Raw genomic sequence first — 21,151 nt, forward strand, 5'->3', positions numbered from 1 at the left:
ATGAGGCGCCGAATTAGTAAGCTTTATTAGTTAGCTAATGAGGTGCTTCGTTAGTAAACTTCAAAATGGCCATTTGCACAGCCATTTCAAAGTTTTGGGCTAGTGCAGATGTAGCCCCTGTGTCCTTTAAGATAAACCAACAAATGTAGTAGTCTGTTTTCTGTTTTACCATCAATTAGTGGTACAATATCCCCCGTCAATGCCCTCTGTTGACAGAGAGCAGCCAGACTGCCCAAACCTCTGACAGAACTGCCAATGGAAAGCTCTGCAAACAGGACATCCTGGTGAACCAGAAGCCCTCTCTGTCGACAGAGGGACCCCTGGAGCATCTACACTATTATTTTTGTTGACAGAACCTCTCAACGTAAGCACTACGCCTCGTATGCTCAAAGCAGAACTCCGCCAGGAAAACCGCTGCAGTCTGCCAAAATATTCTTGACAGAATGCATTTCTAGTGTGGACACTTCCTAGTTTTGTCGACCGAAGGCATCTTCTGTCAACAGAACTCTGTAGTGTAGACCCAGCTATGGAAGGTTTCTAAATTAAATGAATATACGCTCCTGGACCTCTGGAGCAGTTCCCCTGTTGCTGATTTTATTCTTAAAAAACCCTCATGTGGACTATGCTTGACCTATGACAGTGACTTAAATCTACAGAGTGCACATAGTCTCCAAAACAAACCAGAAATTAAGCCGCATTCACTCAAACCCCTTCACCAGAAAAAACACATTTCTCTCCTTTCCTTCCAATGCAGATGTAACTCAAAGTATCCCTTTATTAAACTGCTTTACTGGAGTTTAATCTCCCTTTTCACCACATTTATTTAAAAGTAAATTTTCAGTCACTCCTTATTTAACAAAGAAGAAAACAGAAGTGAAAATCATCTCGTTTCACAATATCCCATCAACAAAGGTTACAATAAAGACACCAGAGCCATTAAATATTTGGCAGCAGTATTTTATCAACTACTGAATGGCGGGATAGTGATCAATATCCCATATATAAGAGACAGAAACAATCAAAGTTGAACAGGGACCAGTCAAAAGAGCAGACAGAGAAAGGGCCATCTATCAGCCAAAAACCAGAAAGGCACCAAGTCTGGACAGTGCTGACAGTGGTTCTTAAGACAGTCTGTAGAAAAGTAAACTGCAGCCCGCACTTCGCGGGTTCGATACACTTTTTGCTAGGCAGCACACATTCACTCACTGGACAGCCTTCCTTAACTAAAAAATTTGAAGCTTAGCTATCAACCCATCTGAAGTTTGCTATGCATACAGGTGTCAAAAAAGTCATAAGTCACTTAAATCAAAACCAGGTTTCACCAGAACACTCAAAGGCGCACATGCGTCATCATTAAGCCTACAGTTTTTTTCCACAGAGGCTGCAAAAGACATGGAATCTGACTTCCAGCGACCTCTGTGAATTCAGCCCAGATGTCTGGGAACTGTAAGGTGCCCCACAGTCCCCGCCCTCTCCCCTGCAGCTGCTGCCCACTACTGGTGGCGAGGGCCCCAGTATTCTGAGTTGCTGCAGGCAGAATGGGCTCCCCAGAGATCCCACCCACTACAGGTGGTAAGAGTACCCTGATGCTCTCAGCCCCTACAGGCAAGGGAGGTATCCCAAAGCTCTGAGCTGCTCTGGGTTGCAGGGGACCCTGCAGCTCTGAGGCCCCACAGATGAGGGGCCCCAGAGCTCAGAGTTTCTGCAGGCAGTGTGTGGACACTGCAGCTGAGCTCCTCTTTTTGAAAAGAGACTATTTCGGCACGTGGTGCTGTTTAGACAGCACCACATGCTGAAATAAAGTGCTATTTCGAGGCATCCCTGTACTCTTCCTGTGACGAAGCATGCAGGGGTGCAGGAATAGCGCGCCTGTTATCTCAAAAACTCTTTTGAGACAACAAGCACATTTCTTAGATGCGGGAAGCTATTTCAGGATATCACCATAGTGCCTACCATGTAGCCATAGCCTAAGATGTACATGAACTACTGCAGAGATGCTTGTGACGTCAGACAAGTAACTCTCAGCTGGAATACTTTGGCCCACAGCTGTTCCCATGGGCTTCAGAATTTTTCAGAGACACAAACTTGAGAGTAGAACCAACAACTAATATGCAGAGATTCAGAGAACATGAGTTGTTTTGCAAAAGTCTGCATGGGAAATAGGCAGTCAGAAACCAAGCAGAACGTCTAAGTTCTACAGGCTCTACTTCCATGTTATTAGTGCCCAGTGGAATTTAGAATACCACAGGTTTTGCTGCAGTCAAATTCTCCTGGCTAACCTTTATTTTAAATGTGAAACTAAGTTAATTCACAAACCTTCCTCTCCTCTCCCCATTAAGCTAGACTGACGTTTGAGAGGTAATGTATCAGCAATTCATAGGGTGTGGTGGTGGCACTTTTCCAAATATGTTGCAAATTTCAACATAAAAGCCCACCATCTGAAACACAGATTTGTGGTTTAAAGAACCATATGTCATTTTCTCTTTACACAACAAAAGTTTGAAGAAACCACATGCAGTTGGGTCCCACATCCTTTATGAAATATACACAGACATGCCGCGCCTCGCTAATTTCATATTGCTGTTTTCCTTCATTTATTTCAACCATCTGGGTGTTCACAAACTAATTAAAGGGTGTTATCCTATTTCTGCACATTACAGAAATTCAAACAGCTGAAAGTCTAGGAAGCCACAGTTAAGACTGCCCAAACCAACCTCAGGCCTGCTCCAGCATTAATTCCCCTGGGGGGTGGGGAGAGAAACACATACATACTTTGAAAGAAATGCCTTTACTCATCTATATGAAAGTTAATCTCATGACCTCACACAAAAATTTAGTCTTCTTTACTTTATACTAGTAACTGACAGCCCATATCACCACACAGGTGTGGCAATTGGGCAACATATTCCACCATCTGTGCAGTCGCTTTCAAATAACCAATGAAACGCAAAGTAGAGTAGTAAGGTGGTGATTGGTTGAATTATTTCTGGTATCACTATGGTCCAGGGCTCATGCCCTGGCATAGATACATGCCTTGCTGTCACATAAATATAATTTGTGAAGTCAAAATCGCTGAGACTCTAAAAATTGGATGGTAACAAATTGAAAACTTTTGTGGATTGAACCTTAAGAGGTTCTGAATAAAAAGAGATCTAAACCATATTTGTAGCTGTTTCCATGACTTTGCAGACAGCCTAGACTTCGGGACTGAAACAGAGAGAGTAACAAATCCTGGGATATTATACAGATTAGCCACGCTCCATACTTCCAGGAAGTCCAGGTTATCTCAAACCCGAGAATCAGTCCACAAAAAGATATTGTTGAGTTCAGGCATTTCAATACATTTTACACACTACCTTGTGCAAATAATATATATTGTATCTATCCGATCCGAAAATTTCTCATGAGCACATCATGACCCAGAAAAACAAACAGTCAGCATCTGTACCACAACTTTAAAAGACAATGGTCAGAGATGAGGAAGAGCACATTAAACTACAAATTTGTTCTATGCTAAGTTGAAAGCTAGTATCTGAAATTTTGTGTTTTTGTTCTTGCTACAACTGGCAATAATGGAATATGTAAAAAAAAAAAAAAAAAATCTCACTTCAAATTCATAATGACCCAGTATATTTTTATGCTGTTGATCAGTACAGAGATGTAGTGGCAAAGTAAAGTAAATCAGTAAAACTGCCAATAGGACGTAAGTGTTTTCAATTCTGGGAAAGGGAGGCTAGCAATTGGAGAACACTCTACACACAGTAAATAACCATGCTCTCAGGCAGTGTCACAGAAGCTGCGTCCCCCACAGATTATCTGTGAAACAACCTGATTGGTTACAAAAAAAACCCAAACTGGCATGGAAAGAAGAAAGAAAGGAGTTGCTTTGGGCTGAAGTAGGCTTCTCTTATTTCAGAGACACGTGCAAACCATGCCAGGGCTGGAGGAGTTCAAATGAGGGAACCCCATTCAGATGAGGAAACCCTGGGAAAGGAACAGGCTGGTGAGCTTCTCCAGCTCTGAAGAAGAATGGGCTGACAGCCAGCAGAGCCTCTGCCCTCGCAGAATTAGGGCACAGCTTCGCTGAGTTAAGAGAAAACACAGATAATTGTGTGGGAGACCAGTGAATTCTGATACTCCCAGGGCCCTCTGAAGTAAGAGAAGCCCCTATCCCGATGACAGCTGGCTATAGATTCTTTCCCCCTTTTTTCCCCCTTCACAACTTCATTTAACCTTGTTAACTGACTGAGGACTGTTTTACTATTTCACCTTGGAACTTGGGAAAGGAAGAAAGAGCCATGACGCCTTGCAAAGAGGCTTGAGAGCCAACCTGCTAGTAAGACACACCTCTAACACCTACAGAGTTGGGAATAACTTGACTCACACGTTTGTACTCCCCACATAGTTCCTAAAGAAGAAGCACTACCCTCGATTCATTACACAACCAGTATCATAGGACAGAAAAGAATGTGCCTCATCTCCTCTCTACAGCAATTTAGCACCTGGAAACACCTCAACTCCAAGAGGTGGTGGCCCCAGTGCCCTCCGTACTCCCTGGGCTCATGTCCATGCATGGCCGCCCCCTCACCTGCCCCACTGGGAGCAAGCAACCCCCACACTCTCACTATGTGCAGTGCTGGTGCTGCTCAACTCCTGCAGGCTCCAAGCCATTAAAGGTTCTGCGAGGAAGCAGGGGCCGGTAGGGGCACCATGGCCACTCAGCGCTGCGAGGAAGGTGGCTGGAGCAGGAGGCAGCCCCACCGCAATCCTAACCCAGCCCCCACTTGCCCACCCACAGGGAGAGCTGGAGCCACCGGCTGGAGCAGGAGAGCCATGAGTCCCCTCCAGTGTTCGGCCATGCACCCTGCCTGATGCACCCACACCTCCCCGCGCACGGCGCTGCAGCCCTGGGCGGTCATGAGGCAGGAGCTGCCTCCTGAGGAGCCCCCAAGTCAGCCAGAAGCACGTTGAATGTAAGCAGCGAGGCAGGGTGCAGGGAAGCTGGGTCCCCCTCAACTCACGTTAATATAAAAAAAAGCTAAGTTCACACAAGTGAGGTCTAATGTAACTTCTTTCCGGAGACAGATGTGATATAAATCCTGGATGACCAAAGAGCTATAGAGAACAATTTGCCAGGCTGTTTGCCACAAATAGAATCGATTTGGGGCGGGGGGGGGGGCAATATACATGAAGTAGAATTTCAGGGGAATACCTAAGGAGATGTTAATGCAAATTTGCAAACTCCAGGTTGTGCAAAAAACCATGCTTTTTGACGCTATGCCCTGACAAGAAGCTCTTTGTCAGATCGTCACCTGTAAGAGGATAGGATAGGATCAAAGACCCAACATCTATAAAGAAAATGGCTGTTCTGGTTTTGAATCTGAGACATTCATGAACTTGTGACTATGGGGAAAACCCAGTTGTGGGTTTTCAAGGACTGACACCAACCAGAGCCAGAGATTGGAGTTGGGTTGTCTTCTGGTAAGCTTTTTAGCATGCACACAGGGTCTTTTATTGATTTTAACAGGTTTTCTTCACAATGCTTTCACTTTAAGATGAAACATTTATAAAGAAATACGTGGTAACTTGTAACCCAGGTAGTCATAATTGTTCATAGTGGTGGGAGAGAAAGCCACAACGTGTATACTCTGTCCAGTTTACTCCGGCTTGATGGGGACAACAATGTTTGAGCTGGACCATGATGGGGAAATATAGGTGCAGTTGTCCTGAACTATGACAACAATATGCAATATATTATTAATTTTTTTTTCAAGAAGAGAAGTAAGATCTCTCAACCATCTACCCCTTTCCATGGGAGAGGCTACTACAACCATCTTTTTTCAGACACTTTCCCTGTCTTTATGTCATTGTAGGAGGAAAAAGAAATGGGACTTGGAAATGTTTCTTTGGATGTACCAAGGGCTTATTCTCTACTGTGCTGAAAAAAATGAAAAGCAGACAAACGCCTAAGATGTAAATTGTATTTCAGATGAAAATTTTACATTAAAAGTTAACATAGGTGACACATACTTAATCACATCAGTTCAGCTTGAATGATACAATGATTAAAAGTTACAGATAAATAAGTACTAGGTATGACTGCTGAACTAGCCACAATGCCTAGCAGCAAAACGGGGCACACACCATTCTACTAAAAATAATTTATGCTACTGATCTTTCAGAAGCTCCTTCAAACATCAGACACCGTCTCTCTATCCCCTCTACAGAAATTTTCAAAAGATCATGGCATTATTAATAGACTGCCATTCTCACACCACTCACACCTTTCATCTCTGCTAGCATAGCTGATTTATTCCATTTCTATTAAAATACCTTTCTGATATCAGGTACCCAATAGCAAGGCAGTTGTATTAATGCAAAAGGGAACATTAAATGTTATTTGAACACTGTATCATTGTGTTCTAGAAAACTATGCAGCAATGATGCCCTGGAGTCCCCTTCCCCTCTCTGCTAATACTCTGCCAAACTGCTAATAAAATTACCACAGTGCTACACTATGTTGCTGCATTCACAATGGTAAAACGCAACCACCATTATCTTCAATATTATTTGTCATTGTTTATTATTTCTTTACAGTTTGCACAAATGTGACAGACTCTTTACAAATACATATTCTACAAGCTTCTAACCGGGCAAGGACTTTCTAATAAAATACAAAAAATTAACCTTAACTTTAGAGCCGGCATTTAAGCCTATGAGCGTACATGCAGGCTCATTGACTTCAGCGCAACTACTCCCATATTTGAAATTCAACATTTGCTCAAAATTATCTTACTGACTTCAGGCTTCAACTCTTTTTTAAAAATCACTGAAACTCAGTCTAAAACATGGGGTTAAAATCTGCAATAACTCACTTTAAGCCATGATTAACATGCAGAGTAGTCATAATATGTCAACCAAAGAAACAGCAGGTTCTTCCTGTAGCTTCCTCATTAGGCCTGACTATGTTATCTGTGAAGTTGATTCCTGACAATACAGAAACTGCATGACAAAAACCTATCTAGAATGAATGTCTATTCATGAGATTTTATGGGTTTGCAAAGAATTCTAAATCACAATGTCTACACTACAGCGATCTTTCAAAATAAGCTCTTCCAGCTCTCTCCTCTGAAAAAACTTCTTTTGGAAGAACACATCCACAGACAAAAAAGTGGATCTTTTGATAGAGAGCATCCACAGAGCCCCCAGTCTTTTGAAAGAACAGGCCAGGGATCAAAAAATCTGGCACCATGAGGACTGCTCTTTCAAAAAAAGGGTCCACGAAGCACCTACATACGCTTTAAAAAAAAAAAAAAAAGAGCAGCTTTTGAAAAAAAGTGCTTTTCCTGATCTGGGACCAGAAGAGGGCTTCCAGAAGAAGAGCCACATTCTTTTGATTTCAAATCAAAATGACTCATTTTGTATAAAGACGCTCCACATGGTCTTTCAAAGAAGGGCCAGATTTTCAGAAAGAGCTTGCTAGTGCAGATACAACCTAACTGTATATTTTTGTACTTGTGTCAAAATTAATAACATAGTCAAATAAATATCATCTTACTTTTTTCCAGATCCATTTTTTGTACAGCAGTTGGATGGGTAGAACTTAATGTAGGTAGAGAGGGTATCCTGTTGGTGATCTTCACGGATGTATCTGTGGACCAAAGCATTTCCTCATCTGCACTGGCAAATGACCATGCATTGTCTTCAGGGGCTCTGGTCAAAATATCACCATCTGTAGTAGTAGGATTGAAGGGTGGTGCTGATGTAACAGGAGCCAATGAATCTTCCTGTAAGGCCTGCCTGAATATACTGAAGTTTTCATGCATTTGGTCATCGTGGGATAAAGGGCTTTGGGTCCAGGGTGATGACAGTACTTTGAGATCCACTGTAGGAACCATAGCTGAAATATTTTCAACGGTACTTGGAAAAGGAATGTCAGATGTTTGAATGTTGCCACCAGCAGCTAGCAGGTCACTCCCATTTGAAAAAAAGCATGTTTTTTCTAAAAAACCTGGAGGAGACAAAAAATGCTCAACACTTAAAATAGACACACTCACCAAGATGATTAGAAATTTAATTGACTAGTTTTGAAGGCAAACACTACTTATAACACAATAATTGTTAAAAGAATGTATTTTTACGTTTAAAGTCTCATAGGTCAGATAAAACTGAAACAAGGATTTTCTAAAAGTAAAATAAAGCCACAGCCAAATAAAACCCATAATTACTGAACTCTAACCATACTATTAATTCACTGCCCAACACAAATAAGTAATCCTCACAAAACACAAACTGAAAAAATTTTAGCCTTTTCCAGAACGAAAATCACTGGGCTTTTACTTGTTGGATATTTTCTTAATAACTGTGGATTAGAGTGGGAGCAGTTGTCATGGATAGTAGTTCTAGGCATAATAATTTTCCTTCCATTACATCATGACTAGTCCGCACATTGCCAATTGTATCTGTAGAAGACTACTTTCCATCTTCATAGAAGATTATATATTTTAACACAGTACATTTAAGAGAGAAAATAGACATTGTTTATTACGTATAGCATTACTGAATTTAAACTTCAAGGCTAAGAAATAGATTTGAGAATTATATGATTTCTTAAACTGGTATTGAAGATTTTTTTTAAAGATTCATATATATATTTCTAAACAATTGATGTACTGTATCTTCAAGTAAAACAAACATATTATGCTCAGCTATTTCTACACTTACAAATAATTACTAGATCACAAATCAAAATATATAGCTGCTTTCTAGCTTAACAATGGGATAGCTCAAAAGATAGGGCTCCATATGCTTCAGAAGATTCAACCTAAATGATAAAACAGTCTGAGTTTAACCTCACTGTTCATAAAGATATTTAATTTGTTGTAGAACACAGAAAGGTGTATGTATTACATGCAGGAATAATTAAGTTGCTCAAAATTGTTGCATTTAAAAATGGGTATGGGCATTTTTATCTAACATCTTTGTTACCTGATCAGGACTTATACTTGAGGGAGATTTACACAATTTTATAAAACACTTTTTTGTACTGTACATATAAAATACAAGGCACATAGGAATTATTTTTGCTTCTAGTTAATCATTTACTTGTAACAGCTAAACAGACATACACATTCCATTAAAAATAAATGGAGTTCCTCAGCACATAAATTATTTCATCACCTGTTTGTTAAACACCCCACTGGCATAAATCAGCATTATTAATAGCTAACCCTGTTGTCTTTTCACCGAATGCTGGAATGGGACATTGCCCAGTAGCAAATGTTAAGCTGAAGTCTTAATTGTACAGAGTTGATTGTACAGTTCACGTATGCTACAATTGCTAGGGCTCCACTATCTTTTGGATGCAGTCTTTCTTGCTTTGTACTTGACCAGTTCAAAAAGTTTCAACATCAGTAAAGGAAAGCAAGCATGTAATAGCTGTGTTTAAGGCTACTGGAACTAGACTGGACTCTACCATCGTGGGTTTAAACATTTTAATGGTATAAAAAGAAAAAAGGTAAGTGCAAAGACTGACTTTCCCTTTCGGAACAAAACACAAATACATCATCACTAGTCTTAAACAACATCTAAAACAAAAGCGTGCCTCATTTCCATCAGATTCAAGATGGGAAGAACAAACAACCCATGGTCTGCAGAGCAAAAAGACACTGCAGGCTATAAAGACATTTTTGACAATAAATTGGCCTCTATTCTGAGCTCAACTGTAAAAAGTAAGCAAACGTTCATAAATGTCACAAGAGCCTATTATAACAAATGTTACTTAGTGGATACTATTGCCTTTACCGCCTCCAGCTGAACCCCAAACAACCTGGAATGAACTGGGATCAGACTATAGTTGAGATGAGCTGGAGCTGTTAATTTTTCTATTTTACACAACAGGACAGTTCTTACCCATTTTTCATACCATCTCAAGACTGTCAAACAAGGGTGCCCCCCAACCCCAACTAAAAGGAAATCGATATTGTTAGAATAAGTCTACTTTAATATTCCCTCCTCCTCCCTCCCAGAGCCTTCTGATGCTAGGAAACAACTGATCTGAGACAGGTGGCAAGCACAGGGAGGGAGGGAGACACACTGATTCGCAGGGCCTACCAGCCGACCAGAGGCACTGATGAGGGGCTGCCCAGTGTGTGCTGAACACCCACCAGTTTTTTTTACCCTGAGTGCTCCAGCCCTGAAGCATCCATGGACTAGGTGCCTATGGCCGCCACTGCCAGAAACTGAGCCCCACGTGACACATGTACACCGAAGTGTGGGACCGGCAGCGGTTGTTCCAATCCGCCACACTCAAGGGACAGTGCTGCTTGAACACCCTCAAACTTTAACCTGATTGTAAAAGAGATTTTTTTTTTTTTAAATCTGAGAACAAAACATTCCAGAAAGCCTAGGGGAACCACTAGTTAATTTCAAGGCGCATAAGAAAAGAGCACAATCCCAGATCCACCTACTGACTAGATGATCTCAGCCCTGGTGCTTTAAAACAATATATTTTATATATCTCGAAGGTACTCAGAGTGTGTCTTTGCAACATCTTAAACAGTACACTATGATATGCATTACTTAAAAGACACTATGAAGTTCATTCATGTATATCAAAATACCCTGCAAATGCGCATGTGCATATATAGATATATACAGTGAATCATAACTGCAGCCAAATATTAAAGTTAATAAGCTTATCTGTTTTGGATTTGTGTCTCAAACTACATTTGGAGTAGCTCAGATGACGGAAGCATACAGCATGCTGGCATTCAGGGTATTCAGTGTGAAAATGAGAGATATGCGCCAAACTCATTCAGTTCAGAGCAATTCCTTGCCAACAATTTTACTGATCATGTTCCAGTTATTTGCTATTGGAAAATTAAATATTTTAAGGACGTGCAATAGATAGCGATGCGATCTCACATCAATTCACTTACTCTAAGCCAGAACTACAAAAAGGATCATATGGATATTATGGATGTGGGTGGTGAGGGTAACTCCTAGGCCATTTCTAGATCAGGAAGGGTCAGGTTAGCCTAAAATTGTGATTAAACAAAGCAAAGATTCTAATGAACATTATGCAACAAGTCAACCAGCTAGAGAGGGAACAAATATTGGTTCATAAATCAGGGGTGAAAATAACACATTTCTGATAGGTACTGTCCTATTGTAACCATTCTTGGGTGAGGGTCAAGGCAGAGGCATGGGGCAATGGTTGCAATAGTACCTGTAAGATACAAGGTAGGGTGTTGGAATACAATCGGGGGCAGGGGCTGGGTTACACAGGAGTTAGCATAGGTGCAGGGGCTCCGGACGGCGGGGGAGTGCTAGAGTCAAGGCAGGGAGCTCAAGGCAAGGGTAGGCAGGGTGTGAGGAGTGCAAGAGTCAGGGCAGGGATTGGAGTGCATCCAGAGCTCCACCCCAACCAGCCAATCTCTTACTGGTGCACTGCACCAGAGTGCATGGACTTACTTTCACCTTTGTCCATAACTGATTAAAACTACTTCTGTAACTAGTTAGCAGATGCACACTGGTATCTCTCAGCAGGCTCAGCCCCTGTGTGGTTCTGTCAGAGAGAGAAACGAACAGGGTTGGAGGTGGAAGGCAATTTGAACGCAGGACTTTGAGGTTTTCACAGTTTGTGACAGAAGAGTGTGCACTGGTCAAACCTTCCTAGACAGGCAAAGTACGGGATATCACAGCTCATTGTAGTCCCAGTCTGAAACCAGGAACTGACCCAGCACTGGGCCAGAGCCCAGTGAAATACTTAGGTTACTGTAAAGTGCTAAGTGCTTCATTTGGGATATAAGGTCACTCACAGACTAAAACAATCACAGAATGCAGTGGCTGGTTTACTAGGCACATTACAATTGTCCAAGACCTGTACTCTTGGCAAACAAGCTTCTAGGGGGAATTTAAGGTATTTGTTGTAAACCTGAAAAGCCCTACAAAGTTGTATATTTGACTGTACATAAACAAAATCCAGAGTACCTCTGATACTCTGGGTTGGGGGAGGCTTTGTCTGAGAAGGAAAAAGCTTCTTCCCTACTAAGGGTTGCTGCATTCCATCCCTTTCTCATGGGCAGGGAGGAATTCAGACCATGGAATCAATTATTGTTTGTTTTCCTTGAAAACAAGTCAAATGAAATTTACTTTAATGTATAGCATTTGGGCCTACTGCCGCTTTTTTTTTTTTTTTTTTTTTTTTTAAAGGAAGACAGTTACTTAAGTTTAATATGTACCATTTTTAAAGCATAACCACGGTGGTAAGTAAAATTTGTAATAATCCAACAAAAATGAAAACAGTATGTGTCATTTATAATTGTTAAAAAAGAGTCAGTTCAGAGATTGCTACCTGCTGCACAAAAATCAAAAAGCTGTCTGATGGAGCCCATTCATTTCACTTCTAATTTTTCGGATAACAAAATTTCTAGTATCTTCCCTTTTTCTCTCTTTCCTCCCCCATCACATATCAGCAGACTAGGCAGGCAACAGTGCATCATAATATGACTTCTCTGTTGCCTATTACTCCAGACAAATTTAAGCATTATAAAACTGTCTTAATGGATCATCAGAAGAGCAAGAGATTAGGTCCAATTCTATGAGGTGCTGATTGCTCTCAATGCCCATCAATATCAAAGGGAGTTGTAAAAGATCAGAACCTTTGTTTCCAATTGAGACTTTTTTTAAAGCAGTCCACAAATCAGCCTACGGCCCTTAAAGGAGGCAGATTCTGAATCCCCAGTCTCTTTCCTCTGCTGTATGACCCAACCACTGAACAAGCAGGAACCACAGATTTATTCTGAAACCCAAATTTCCTCAATAGCAGCTGACACCAATGCTTCCACACCATATGAGAACATTCATAACAAAGCACCCTCCTAATAGGTTTGCAAGTGTGCTTCTATTTCTAGAAAGTAAGATAGAACCACCAGAATCAAGCAGCACAATCTGATAAAAGAACACAAAAGCTTTCAGAGAAAGTTTCCTTAGTTTTGCAGTGAGATTTTAATCTAAGCATAACTTTTGTGTACGGACTTTAAAAGCTCCTTGTTATATGTACTTTAACGTAATTTTGCCAGATAGTCATATTAATTTACATCTATTGATTATTCATTGTAATCTCTGCATACAAATCTAATAAAATTTCATGACCCAATTTTTCAAGGATGACTAGTGATTTGGGGTACCCAACTTTAGACACCTAAGTGGGGTCTGGTTTTCAGAGAGTGAGTGCTCTGCATTTTCTGGAAATCAACTCTCTAAAATGTCTCAAGTAGGCTACATCAAATCACTAGAACATGGGTTCCCAAACTGGGGGCTGTGAAGAAATTCGGGGGACGAGAGATGAGGCAACCCAACACCCCCCATCATTCCCCCCACCCTTTGCTTATGACTCTCAACCCCTGCCATTTCATGTGGGTGACCTGGCACAGACACTACAAAAAGCAGGCAGCTGGCAAAGACTCACATGCAAAGGTGAGTGTGGGTGGGGTTGGGGGGAAGGGTGGGGCTAGACAGGGGTGTGGGGGAGCCTGGCTCAAGTAAGGGGGATGTGGATAGAGTGAGAGTGGGGAGCTGGTGGTCCCAGGCTTTGTGGGAGGGGAGGGACTTAGGTGGGCATCTTGTGGGGTTCAGGAGGCCAGCTGGCTTGCAGGATTCATAGGGCTTGGGCAGCTGGCCCCACCAACACAGAGCTCAGGCAGCTCAGGTGGGCAGCTAGCCCTAGCAATGTGGGACTCAGGCTGGCAGCTGGCCCAGGCAGTGTGGGGCTTGGGCGGGCAGCTGGGGCAGTCAGCTGGCAGGCGAGCAGGTGGCTGGCCCCTGTGGTGCAGGGCTTGGGTGGGCGGCTCTGGTGGTGCAGGTTTGAGGGGGGTGGGTGGCTGGCGTGGGCAGATCTGGCAGATGGCATTGGGCTCAGGCAGCTGGGGCTGTACCAGGCACCCTCAAGGGGCCAAGAAAAATTATTTGTCCTTATTTTTAACAACATTTTTGTGTCAAGATTTTGTGTTTATTTTAAATTACTAATTGTATTTTTTGTTAAAAAGAGGGTTGGATGATGGTAAAGAAGAGGTGGGAGGGTTTCTAAAAAAATCAAAATGCGGGGGTGTGATGCTTTAAAGTTTGGGAACCATTGCACTAGAATATATTTGTACTGCCCAGGTTGCCTCAGGCTGGATTCCAGGAAGCTGAGAGCAGCCTATCCAGAAGTCTGCATTAGGATTAGGAAAAAGTCTGAAGGCTAATACACGCATATTTAGCAAGGTGAATGGAAATATTTTATATCAGTTGAATACAATGTGTGCGCACACATGTGCGGCTGTCTCATTTTATAAAAAATAACAAAGTAGAAGCAGTAAAAGAATATTTTCCTACAAGCTTTCAATAAGAAATGGAGCACTTTGCCTGCACACTGAAGCCGAAATGTTTTCAAATTTTTCATGTACCTGTTAAGCAAAGTAAAGCAGAAAAAGTTAATTTCAGCAATAGACTAGAGCTCCAAATAATGCATTAGAATTCTCCAGTCTCCATCTTGCTTCAAGCATTTATTATTCTTTCTAGAGCCACAAAATGTAGTATGGGAACACAAACTAATGAAGCTAAAATGGCTTTGACCTTTCTACTACAACAAAGCTTTGTTTACTCCTTTAAAACATACATCCAGCACTGGTGAAAGACACCAGATTGACAGCACTGGAAACTCTTTGCCCATGTGACAGATAGAGAGCTGGGTACAGGCCTGCCAATGTGCATGGGGCAGTGGGGGAGGCAAAAGGGGCAACTGCCCCTATGCCACAGCATTTCGAAGTGGCCCAGAGCTCCAGCTGCCACCAATGCTACTTTAGCAGCAGCAGCTGCTCCAGCTGCACATGACTTGGGGGGGCCACAGGGCAGAGCCACGATCCAGGTGGTGCAGAGGGCTGGCTACCCTAAGTGCCATCCCTTCTGCTCCTGGCCCCAACCCTTCTGGTGTGCAGAGCTGGGCCCCACTCCACCTTGCCCTGGGGCCTGTGGCAGCTGTCAGCACTTCTGGCTAGCTACATGCATAATAGTGTGTACCATATTCATTCAAAATTACCCACTATCCCTCCCCCGTATGCAAGAACTCTCACCAGGAAAGACAACTTCTAAGCTGACAGGATGGTTATAGTCCAGGACTATGTAATTCTTCATTACGCTGATGAGGGAGTAAAGAAAAGTTACTCACCGTAGTAACGGTGGTTCTTCGAGATGTGTCCCCGTGGGTGCTCCACAATAGGTGTCGGGCTTGCCCAGCGCCGCAGATTGGATCTTCCAAGCAGTTTCTGCCGGACCGCGCATGCGCCGGCGCACGCCGCTCCCTTGCGCACTCCTGGCCATGTGTGCGATCCGGTCCCCGCCAGTTCCTCGACCAACCGCCTCGGGTGCCCCTGCAAAACACTAACAGAGATCCGAAGCGGGGAGAATGGGCGGGTAGTGGAGCACCCACGGGGACACATCTCAAAGAACCACCGTTACTACGGTGAGTAACTTTTCTTTCTTCTTCAAGTGTCCCCGTGGGTGCTCCACAATAGGTGACTACCCAGCAGTAACCCAAGATAGGAGGTGGGTAATCGGATTATGTGCAGCTTGTCCCCGAGAGGACCACTGCAGAGAGACAGGTATCCTCTTGGAATACCCTGTGAAGGGCGTAATGTTTGGCGAAGGTGTCGTAGGATGACCAGGTCGCCGCTCTGCAAATGTCTTTTAACGCAACGCCCTTGAAAAAGGCTGTTGATGCCGCCACCGCCCTAGTGGAATGAGCCCTGGGAGTGGCCGATAAAGGAGTCTTTTTGAGCTCGTAGCACATTTTTATGCAGGATACAATGTGCTTTCAGATTCTCTGCGAGGAGAGACCTTCTCCTTTCGATTTGGGAGCGAGGGAGACTAGGAGTCTATCCGTTTTCCGGAAGGACTTGGTCCTGTCTACGTAGAAGGCTAGCGCCCTCCTCACGTCCAGGAGGTGTAGGCGCGCCTCTTCGTTGGAGTTATGAGGCTTTGGATAAAACGAGGGTAGAACAATAGGTTCGTTAATGTGAAACTCGGAAGAAACTTTGGGAACAAAGGCTGGATGCAGCCGTATGGTTACCGCCTCCTTGGAAAAAACAGTGCAGGGTGGCGTTGCCATGACTGCCGCGAGCTCGCTCACCCTACGAGCTGACGTAATTGCAAGAAGAAAGGTCGTCTTTATTGTAAGGAGGCGGAGGGGAACCGTGGCCAAGGGCTCGAACGGTGGTCCCATTAGCGTGGTAAGCACCAGGTCCAAGTTCCACGAAGGTGGAATCGGTTTCCGAGGGGGGTATAGGTTTACCAACCCTTTGAGGAACCTGGTAACCATAGGGTGGGCGAACACCGTGTGCCCTTCCTCCTCATGTCTGAACGCCGAAATGGCGGCAAGGTGGACCTTCAACGAGGATAGCGAGAGTCCTCCTCTCTTGAGGTCCAGTAAATACTCTAGTATTGTAGGTATAGGCACCAAAAGGGGGGCCAGCTGTTTGGTAGAACACCAAGCCGTGAAGCGAGTCCATTTTTGCTTGTAGGTCTTCCTGGTGGAAGCCCTCCTGCTACTTTCTAGGACTTGCTGTACTTCCACTGTGCATGTGCTCTCTAGGGAGCCGAGCCATGGATTAACCACGCTTGCAGTCGCAGGCTTTGGGGGTGCGGGTGCACTATGGACCCCTGGGCTTGCGTGAGCAGATCCGGCGCCACCGGAAGAGGCATCGGTGGACGGTCCGACATGCGCAGGAGTAGGGGGAACCATTGTTGTCGATCCCACGTTGGGACTAACAGGATCATCCGGGCCTTTTCCCTCCTGGCTTTCTGCAAGACTTTGTGGATCAGCACTGTGGGAGGAAACGCATAAAGCAGGGGGCCCCTCCACGGGATCGTGAACGTGTCCCCCAGGGACCCCCATCCCAGTCCTGCCCTGGAGCAGAATCGTGGGCACTTCTTGTTGTGCTGAGTGGCAAACATGTCTATTTGGGGAAAACCCCATGCGTGGAAAATCGGCCGTAGCAGATCGGGACGGATCTGCCACTCGTGTGTGAGTGCAAAACGCCTGCTCAGCTGGTCTGCCTTCACATTGTGCACACCCGGCAAGTATGAGGCTTTCAAGATTATATTGTTGGCGATGCACCAGTTCCATAAGCGGATTGCTTCCGCGCATAAGGCACGGGATCGAGCTCCTCCTTGCCTGTTTATATAAAACATGGTGGAGGTATTGTCTGTACTGATCCCGATGACTTTCCCTTGCATGTGGTCTCGAAAGTGTCTGCAGGCGTTGAACACTGCTCTGAGCTCCAGTATATTTATGTGTAGTGACTGTTCCGTGGGTGACCACAGTCCTTGAGTCACCTCTTCGCCCATGTGCGCTCCCCACCCTATGAGGGAGGCATCTGTAGTGAGAAAAACCGATATTTGCGGCTGGTGGAAGGGTACCCCTGTTAGCAGGTTCCTGGGGTTTACCCACCATTGTAGGGATTTGCGCACCCCAGCTGTGGGCGACACCACCCTGTGAACGGTGTGTACTGCCGGTTTGTATACACTCGCCAGCAGTGCTGCATGCTGCGCATGTGTAACCTGGCGTTCTGTACTACGAACGTCGCTGCTGCCATGTGGCCCAGCAGCTGCAAGCACGTCAAGACCGGCACCGTAGGGCTGAAGGTGATGACCTGCACGAGGGAACCGATGGCCCGAAAGCGAGCCTCTGGTAGATATACTCTCGCTGTAACCGAGTTTATGCAAGCCCCTATGAACTCTATGTCCTGTGTGGGGTCTATTTTTGATTTTGCCAGATTGATAACCAGGCCGAGTGAAGAGAACGTGTTTGCTGTGACGCGTATCATGCGCAGAACCTCCCCCTTCGAGGCCCCTTTCAGTAGGCAGTCGTCCAGATACGGGAAAATAAATACCCCCTGTCTGTGCAGGTAGGCTGACACCACTGCCAAGGTCTTGGTGAAGACTCTGGGGGCCGAGGAGAGGCCAAACGGTAGGACCTTGTATTGGAAGTGTTCGTTGCCTACCATGAACCGGAGGAATCGCCGGTGAGCCGGATGGATAGTTATGTGGAAGTACGCGTCTTGTAAATCGAGGGCTGCGAACCAGTCTCCATCGTCCAGTGCTGTAAGGATGGAGGCGATTGTGGTCATCCGAAAACGTTGCTTGCTCAGGTACCTGTTGAGGCCGCGAAGGTCTAAGATGGGCCTCCAGCCTCCTGTCTTTTTCTCCGTGAGGAAGTACCTGGAGTAGAACCCTTTCCCTTGCAGTTGCTCCGGCACTCTTTCCACTGCCCCTATGAGCATGAGATGGTCCACCTCCTGCCTGAGCCTCGCTACATGGGAGGCCTCCTGGAGGTGGGGCTTGGGTGGAGGTCGAGACGGTGGGAGCGACTGGAAGGGGATGGCGTACCCCGTGGCTATGATCTCCAGCACCCATTTGTCTGTGGTGATCCTTTGCCACTGGTCGTAGAATGGTCGGAGGCGATGGTGGAATAGTCGCTTCGGATGACCTTGTGCGATGGTAGTGATGGCGCAGCCCTGGATCTGTATGTCAAACTTGTGGCCTTTGGCCCCGCCCCGAGGACGCACGGCTCTGTTGTGAACGTCGCCTGGGAGTTCTGTACTGCTGGTGCTGTTGATGTCGCCCTTGCTCGTAACCCCTGTGGTACTGGGGGCGCTGTTGCTGGTACTGGTACCGTCTTTGTTGAGGGTAGTACCTTTTCTTTGTGTATGGAGGGGTGTAAATCCCCAGGGTCCTGAGTGTGGCTCTTGAATCTTTACTGGAATGAAGGACCGAGTCAGTTGATTCAGCAAACAGCTTCTGCGAGTCGAAGGGAAGGTCAACTATCTTCGCCTGCAGATCCCTCGGTATACCCGAAGTCTGGAGCCAGGACTCCCTTCGCATCACCACTGCCATTGCTGTGGAACGTGCTGCTGTGTCCGCAACGTCCAGGGCGATCTGAACTCCCGTCCTCGAGGCCGCGTAGCCTTCTTGCACTATGGCCTTGAGCACCGGCTTTTTGTCCTCTGGAAGCGAGTCCATGAGGGAGGTTAACCTGGAATAGCTGTCGAAATTATGGTTTGCTAAGTGCGCTGCGTAATTTGCCATTCGCAACGTTAAAGTGGAGGAGGAGTAGACCTTTCTGCCGAACAGCTCTAGCTTCTTGGCATCTTTGTCTGTTCCCCCTGTCCTGAATTGAGATGTCTTTGATCTTTGTTGCGAGGACTCCACCACCAAGGAATTTGGCTGTGGGTGGCTGAACAGGAACTCCATGCCCTTCGCCGGCATGAAGTATTTCTTATCCGCTCTCTTTTGGACAGGCAGAATAGTCGCAGGGGTCTGCCATATCGTAGTGGCGGACTCTAAGATCGCTTCATCAAGCGGTATTGCTACTCTGGAGGAGGCCGGAGGTCTCAAATTTTTGAGGAGCTTATGGTGTTTCTCTTGCACCTCTGCTGTCTGGATGCCTTGCGTGAAGGCCACCCTCTTAAACAGCTCTTGAAACTGTTTGAGATCGTCCGCAGGATAGACGTCCCCCGGGGCCATAGCCTCGTCCGGGGAGGAGAGCGAGGAACCACTGGGGTACGTCTCTCTGGACCCTTCCGGTTCCTGCTGGTGATAGTACACCCTCTCACTAGAGGTTTGCGAGGGAAAATCTCGGGGTTCCATAACCAGTCCCCCCTGAGATGCTTGAGTCTCTGTCCCCGGTCGCAATTGCCCTCGGGGGTACGAGATAGTCTGTGGGGATCTTTCCCTAGTAGATTGCCGATGGTGTCTATGCCCCGCGTGGTAGGGGCGACCATGGCAGTATAGGCACTGTTCTTGGGAAGGTGACCTAGACCACTCCCTTGGTGCATACCCTCTGCGTCTGGGGGAGGGATATCGTTGAGACACTGGAGAGAGCGATTTTGCATAATAGTCCAGCGGTTCAAACCCCAGGAAGGGTGAAGGTGGTCCCAGCCAGGGTGAGGCTGGTTGCAAAAATGGAGAAGGGGGCTCCGGGTAGGCTAGGGGGGACCCCTGCCTTCTGGTTGGAGTCTGCAACATAAGCGGAGGGCTGTGAGAAAGCAACTCCACAGCCCTGTCCGGAGAGGGGCTGCAATGCCTCCTCTTGTGTGCAGCCTTCCCCCTCCCTGGAGAAGGTAACTCCGCCCCCTGACGCACAGGAGATCCCGGCCCCGTCCACACTGTGCTAGGCACGCTCAAAGGCGGTGCCGCACGTGCGGTGTCCTTCGGTGCCTGCAGGCTGCGTGCCTGCGCGCTCTGCACCGCCGGTTCCCCGGGGGTCGGTGCCGCTGCCTGCGGTGCCGCCGGTACCGGCGCTTGTTTAGCCGCCGCCCTGCCTGCAGTGCAGGGCGGCTGGCTGATTATCGGAGGCTGAGCCGCTTCCACGTGGCTCTCCGTGCCGCCGCCGATCAGCTGTTGCTGCGGCTGGGGGCTGCTCGCTCCTCCCGTCCCGCTCGCTGTTGCTGCCGGCAGGGATTGGGCTGGGGAGGCTTTCCTCCGTTTTTGCGCTGATGGGGTGAGGGAGGCAGCTTTCCTTTTATGGGCCCCGGAGGGTCCCTCCTGCTGCGGCCGCTCCGACACGTCTGGCTGGAGGGCCTTATCAAAAAGCAGCATTTTAAGCCGCATCTCCCTGTCTCTCCTTGCTCTGGCTGTTAATTTAGCACAGAAGGAGCATTTCTGTGCAACATGGGACTCCCCAAGGCACCTTATGCATAGACTGTGCCCATCGGACGCTGGCATCGCCTCTCGGCAGGACTCACATTTTTTAAATCCTGAAGAGGACATTGTTGGTGAGTCTTTCAGTTGTTAAATGGGTACTTAGCACCTTCTCTGTGCTGTTTTCCCCTTCCGATGGCCTGCCACAGCAGGAGGGCTGATGGCCCTATGCTCCTGGCCTCCGGCGCTTGTTACTGGGACTGGATTGAAGCTGTCCCGCTTGTAGTTTGTTTGTTGCTTTTTTTCTTGTTTGTTTTTTTTTTTGCAAAAATAACAACCGGCTAACTTGCAGTAGCCTAAGTACTTGAAAAACTTTAAAGAAAAACAGTTAAAGTCATTGAATACGCTACTTGGCCTTAGCCTAGTTCGGATTCCGTCTGCAGCCGACGGCGGTTAAGAGGAACTGGCG

The 21,151-nt window shown here is 45.9% G+C and overlaps 1 protein-coding gene across 8 annotated transcripts in view; it reads right to left on the reverse strand.

The window, feature by feature from the left end:
* CORIN (corin, serine peptidase) overlaps positions 1 to 21,151 on the reverse strand; it is a 230,127-nt gene that overhangs the window by 175,316 nt on the left and 33,660 nt on the right. For 7 of the 8 annotated variants that reach the window (XM_074992721.1, XM_074992724.1, XM_074992718.1 and 4 more), the window contains one exon: positions 7,559 to 8,011. In XM_074992721.1, coding sequence (XP_074848822.1) covers positions 7,559 to 8,011 — 453 coding nt within the window. Of the gene's footprint in view, positions 1 to 7,558; positions 8,012 to 11,475; positions 11,570 to 21,151 lie in introns of all 8 variants that reach the window. The other variant, XM_074992725.1, reaches the window with a different exon arrangement.

Source organism: Carettochelys insculpta, chromosome 4 (assembly GCF_033958435.1).
Source record: "Carettochelys insculpta isolate YL-2023 chromosome 4, ASM3395843v1, whole genome shotgun sequence".
NCBI classification, from domain to species: Eukaryota; Metazoa; Chordata; order Testudines; family Carettochelyidae; genus Carettochelys; species Carettochelys insculpta.